At 44.9% G+C, this 6,079-nt stretch overlaps 1 protein-coding gene across 1 annotated transcript in view; it reads left to right on the top strand.

Annotated features, from left to right (window-relative positions):
• ITPRIPL2 (inositol 1,4,5-trisphosphate receptor interacting protein-like 2) overlaps positions 1-743 on the top strand; it is a 1,585-nt gene extending 842 nt beyond the window's left edge. The window contains exon 2 of the mRNA XM_010570563.1: positions 5-743. Within this exon, the coding sequence (XP_010568865.1) occupies positions 5-743 (739 nt within the window). The remainder of the gene's footprint in view (positions 1-4) is intronic.
• Positions 744-6,079: the final 5,336 nt, after the last annotated feature.

The following is a 6,079-nucleotide window of genomic DNA, read 5'->3' as shown; positions in this document are numbered from 1 at the left end:
TCAGCCTCTCGGCCTGCCCCGGGCGCCCGCCCACGCTGCACATCGTGCCCTGCTCCGACTACGTCTGCTGCCACATCTCCATGGCCGTGCGCCTCATCCCTGCCATCCCCCTCGGCGACGCGCTCTACCTCACGGCCCTGCCGCCCGAGGGCCCGCAGGGCCCCCCGGCCCCCGAGGCCCTCTGGGGCCTCAACGCCTCGCGGCAGGAGCAGCGGCTGCTGAGCTGGCTGAAGGAGCAGGCCCCGGCCTCCTCCTGCCACCTCAAGTGCCTGCAGATCCTCAAGGGCCTGCGGGACCTCCGCGGGCAGGGCCTGGAGGAGCCCTTCTGCTCCCAGTGGGGCCGGGTGCTCTCCTCCTACGTGCTCAAGACGGCCCTCTTCTCTCTGCTGCTGCGGGGGCCCTTGGAGGCCTGGGACGAGCGGTTCCTGGTGGAGCGGCTGGAGGACCTGGTGCTGTACCTCAGGGACTGCCTGCGCAAGCAGGTGCTGATGCATTTCTTCCTGGGCAACGCCAGCCTGCCGGAGGCCGTGGCGCTGCCCCGCTTCCTCAAGGAAGCCGCCCCCGTGAACTTGCTGGCCGCCTTTGACGGGCCCACGCTGGACCTGGCCGCCTTCCAGCTGATCAACACCTGGATCCAGGCCCCACACCTCATCAGGATGTACAGCAGCCCCCGGTACTTGCGACCGGTGCCCGCCCCATGCCGGCACATCGCCGAGGCCAGGCAGGAGCCGCCGGGAGAGTGAGCCGGTGGCCGGGGGAGCCGGCGTCGCCCGCGGACCCTGCCGGGGCAGCGCGCGCTCCCAGCCCGCTGGTCCGTCGAGAGCCCGCGTCTGCTGAGGAAGGTGGGACCCTTTTAAATGTGGTTCTGTGCCTTTGTCCCTGACCTGAGAAAACTAGGAAACCAGAGGCCAGGACTTAAAGAAATTGTGATTCTTGGGTTTTTTTAATCTCCTTGGTTGCTCGTGGGAAAATTGTGAAATTGCTGAGGAAGTGCTTTAGTCGAGAAGCGTTACGTTCAGTCGACTGTTTGCAAACCTGACTTTAACAGCCTCAAAATGACATTTCTGGAAATCCGCGTTAACTTGTTGTCTTAGTGGCAAAATTGACCTTTTTCTGAGATTTGCTTTTTATGATGCAAAATCCATTTGGGATTTAAAAATCCTGTAAGTGCAAACAACACTCTGCTCCCCCTGACTCCCCCCCACAATGCACCAAGATGCTCTTAAAACGTGATGAGCACTAGAGCGTGGGTGTTGGATCACAGTTTGAAATGCTCAATGACATGCTTTAAATTTCCTGTGTAATCGAATACGTTGTGCTGGATAGAAATATAATGCGTATGTTAATGTAAAATTGAGGGAAGAAGCGAAACCTCTCCGATAACAATATGAAGAATCTAGTTACACGTTTCTGTGTTCAAGTGAAGGTTATATTGAAGGATTGACATACAGATAAAAGGAAACAAATAGCACTTTATTTTCACAAAGGCCTTTTTTTAGGATAATTGGCTGCACTAAATATTGCTACAGAGAAGGCATTAGTATTTTGTTAAAGGAATGATGTTTGGATCATCCCAAGGAAAACCTTTTTTTAAGGAAATACTCTGAGGGTCGTTTGTTTGGGGGTTCTTGTTGATTTGTTTTATTTTTTTCCATCTTCAAGTATTCTTTTCTTAGAATTTGCTTTACCTCAAGGGCCAACAACGAAACAAAGAAATTCTGTAATGTTTTTTGGAACAAACGTTGAACGAGTCCAAATCTCAGTGCTGTAAGCAGACTGCTGCGCCCTCCTGCTCTCCGGTAGGAGTTTGGTGGGATTTTTGGATGACTGCCTGACCAGTTGTCTGCTTGTGGCAGTGTTTTGACCAAATAACCTGATGGGAATTTCTAGTACTGTGCTATAGCAAATCGTTATCTTATTGTGGGGAGGAGGAAGTGAAATATTTCAGGGTACTTCAAAATTATTTAGCACTGATTCATGGTACAATGGCAGTCTTAGGCTATGGATTCTGGTGTACTCTAAACAGAAACATTAGCCAGATGATTCCGATTTCTTGCCTGGTTACGTCCCAGTCACTGGACTAACCCGGCGAGTTGTAATGCAGCCAGCTCTGCAAGTGTCCGTAGCTCTTGGTGCAGGGACCTGGTGTACGGGAACCTGATGTGTCCCAGGGTGTCAGCAAATTCAGAATTTCAAATCCTTGCTTTATTGGTCACCTGCTCAACTATTTGATGTATTAAGACCCAAAATGTGTTGCCAAATTGCTGGTGCTCTGGAAGCTGAGCGTGTGCCTTATTATTCACTGTACTGTGTCCTAGGTGAGCAGTCTGAAATGAATTATAAATGACCAAGTGTAACTTCGCAGAAGCTTTAGGATAACTTGAAGTTACTAATATAGTCCTTCTCTCCCTGATGTACACAGAGATACCGGTGTGCTTTATTCACAGTTCTACGCATCAGAGCACAAAACAAACATTTTCAAAATCTATGAAGCTTTATAAGAATCTATTTTTCTAAACGGAAACACTCCCTAGGCAGATGTTTGCCTACTTCTGTCTATTTTTTTAACTGCTCTTGCAGTCTTATTTTCAGGTAATTATAGCCTAGGTCACACCCGCAAGTTGGGTTATTTTTATATATGAAGCACTGTGCTTCTTTCTACAAATACAAATAGTGTATTTATAGGTAGTATTGATCAAATGTTCTTTGCACATGGTATTTAAGGCTAAGTGAGCTACCTTGGTGTTTTGATTTTTATTTTTTTTTTGGTAGTAGACCATGATACGTACGATTTTTGCACACTTGTGCTACTTGGTATTTGAAATAAGATGTGGTTCTGCAGTCGACGCCATTGCCATTAAATCTTTTGCCCAAAGAAGAACTAGATGACTGGCCCAGGGTATTGTGGCTGCCTGAACTCGTGACATAAAAACCCTTTAGCTGTTAATTCTAGCATCATAACCACTTCAGTCAGCTGTTGGTTTGTTTACATCACTGCATCTCTGTCTCTGAAAAGTGATCTTTTTTCTGAAAAGGGATGCACATTTGGTGTGTGTTTAGTATTGCTGCAATACGTGCAAATCTAATAGACTTGGTAAGGACTTTCTCACTAAAACGTAGTAATGCTGGGAAAAGACAGTTGCATCAGGAAATGCATGACAAGGAGAGATGGTGGAGAATACAAATAGTTTAGAAAATGAAAGTTGAGCTGAGGGGTGAGTGAGAATGATGGTAAGCTCTCAGTGAAGACACACTGCAAACACGCCAAAGAACACGGGGGTAAAATTGGAGGAGAGCTATTGAAAGCAAGGCGGATTTGCAGTGTAGGGAAAAGGTTTAAGTGGGTTTTGCTTTGACAGTATTTCCAAAGTGGCTGAATCCATCAGGGCTGAACAGCAAGGCAAACCTTCAGTTTACTAGCCGTGTAGGCAGACCTTCAGTGCGAGTTTTTGCTCAGCAAGGCATTTATGAGTTTGTGATGGCTGGTCATGGGAGAAAATGTATGCATTTGCTTTAACCTTAGGCTTGGGCAAGCTTTCTTGAGGAGAACGGGCTTCCTGCCAGTAAGGCAATGTGCATGCAGTTGGTGGGAGGTCTGAGAAAATCTCTTAGACTAACTCGTGGCTCTGTTGTACAACTGAGATATCAAGTGTATTTTCTTTACCTGCTATAAAGCATGCATTCATGAATACAACTGAGAAAAAAGCAGCTGATAAAAGTTGGGTTCTGTTATCGTATTCATCTTACTCCACAACAAACATGACAGCACTGGTACCTGCAGCGTGCTGGAGCTATTGTAGGGCCTGATCTGCAAGGAGGTGTACAGAGAACTCGACCTACGTGAGTAATCCTGTGGGCCTTTTGCCTTCTCCCTCTGCTCCCAACCCATCGATACTGTACACAGAACAAGGTTATGAATACGTATTTGTTAAGGTCATAACTGTTATAATGTATCATAGATTCAGCATGGTTGCCTCTGTGTGGTAAGCTGAAACACAAACACAGAAGAAAGGGCGTGTTATTTAGTACTAATGTGGGTTCTTGGTTCTCGTTATCTGCAACCTAATTTTGCAAAGACTCTCTGCAAATGAAGTTGTTTTTATTGAACGTTGATTGGGAAGAAGAATCACACCTGCAAGAGAATTAAGTTTATTTACAGTACCAAAATGCATATATATGGCTTAATTTTGTATTGAAAAATGCTGTGTATTTCTCAAAGACATCATTATTTCGTATCTGACTAAATAGCTCAAAACCATTCCTCTTTTAATTTTGAATTTCTGCAGAGTAATGTAAATTTTAAGTGTCTGTTTGCAATGGACATTCTTGGTACAACTATTTTTTGCTGGTTAATAATCAGACCAAAGATGAAACTAAGGTGTTCAGCTGCTATTGTTTTAAAAAAAAAAAAAAAAGTTTATAGGCTCAAAGTGTCAGCCCATTTTAATGAAATGTTTATAAATTCATTTCCTATTTAATATCAAAATACATTTGCACTTTTATTGTTTCCATAAAAAGTTGGTGGTTTTGTTTTAATGTTTCACTGTAGTAATAAACAGCTGTTTTAAAGCATCTATGCCTCAAGATTCAAATTCCTTATTATCTTTTTTCAGTAAAAGCTACCTGCAGCCACAAAACTGTGATCAGCAGGTTTATGTGCTCTTTAGGAGGAGACTACTAAAGTGGCAAAGCCATGGGAAAGCAGGAAGTCCACGCCTTGGGAGTTGTGCAGAGGGATACGGGAGGAGAGCCAGGAGAGAGATGAGAGCACGGCTGGCACCATCTGTGGAGTTGCTGACTTTTGAAATGGAGCACGTTGGGGTTTGTGGCCGTCTTGCTCAGAGGTTAAGAAGGATTCAGTTCTTGTTTCCCTGGCTCCAGTTTCAGGTCACTGCATAAAATCTGCTTTTTCTGGTGCTTAATGAAGAGCTAGGACTTCATCTTCATTTCACAGTATCTGTTGTGAGCTTTTCAGCATGGCACGTACAGACACGTCTCTGTTCCAAACTGTGTAGGTCGCACTTTATTAAATATGGAAAAAGTCCTGCTGAAGCCAGCAGGAGTTTTGTGGATGGGCCAGCAAGTTACCTGTCCTTTATTAGTCTTTGGTAAGATGCCAGAACTATACACTTGTGGCTTGTGCTGATGTTCCCTATTAAAGAATGAAATAACAGCAAGACCCCTAGCTTTTTAATCATTAAATCACAGCTAGGCTGAAAATAACTGTCTCCAGGTCTTTTTGTGCCTGCCTCTTACCTTGCAGGGAGTAGCTTCTGTAAGAGGGGCAGCAGTCATTGGTACAGTGCTGAGGCAGCGCAGCTGGCTAACGGACTTCGTGCTGGCAAAGACTGGAAGCATGTCATTCCTTTAGTGTCGACACCCAGTCACACAAGTCAATGCGGAGGAAGTGTATTTAGATCTTTACCTCTTTAATAACATTGTCTCTTATTAATGGCTTCCTTTAAAAGCGATAACCATCCTCTGGTCTCTGTTCGTTCCTTGCTCTGAAATATTTCTCTGTTTGAAGCCTGAGTTTCTATTCAGCAGAAAATCATTAAAGAAACATAGGAGTTTTCTTTTGCGATAAATCGGTTAACAAAAAATTAACTGGCCTAAGGACTTGCACGCTTTGTGTTTAAAGAAAATGCTGTTTGCATCCAACTCATTGGATAATTGTTTAAAACCTTTCCATCCCTGTGCAGATACCTTCCTTGTAATGCAGCCAAGGTCAGTAGTGAATTGCTGATTGAGTACTGCTAATGCAAGTTAAAGCTGCCTGGAGGGGAAGGGACTCTTATTTGTGCATCCCATTTTTATAAGGCTCCAAAGGAGTTCAGACACAAGAAATTTGCTTTTCTAGGCTGGTTTATTTCCTGTGTCACCTCTTTAAATGTCTGCCTGGTGAGTCTTCCCTGAGGTAAGTGACATTCTGACTGATGATAATCAGTTTGAGTAGCTGGCAGAAAAGCAGCCAGCCCCACTCTCGTTGGGCCGATAGCGCTGAGAAGCTGGCAGTCGACAAAGGGGCAAGGACCTGCACACCTTTAAGCATGTGGATTTGCCTTCAGTGCTTGCTGAT

Source organism: Haliaeetus leucocephalus, unplaced genomic scaffold (genome assembly GCF_000737465.1).
Source record: "Haliaeetus leucocephalus isolate CR32 unplaced genomic scaffold, Haliaeetus_leucocephalus-4.0 Scaffold295, whole genome shotgun sequence".
In the NCBI taxonomy this organism is placed as follows: domain Eukaryota; kingdom Metazoa; phylum Chordata; class Aves; order Accipitriformes; family Accipitridae; genus Haliaeetus; species Haliaeetus leucocephalus.
The sequence above is the reverse complement of the archived record's forward strand: the minus strand, read 5'-3'. Positions and strand labels throughout refer to the sequence as shown.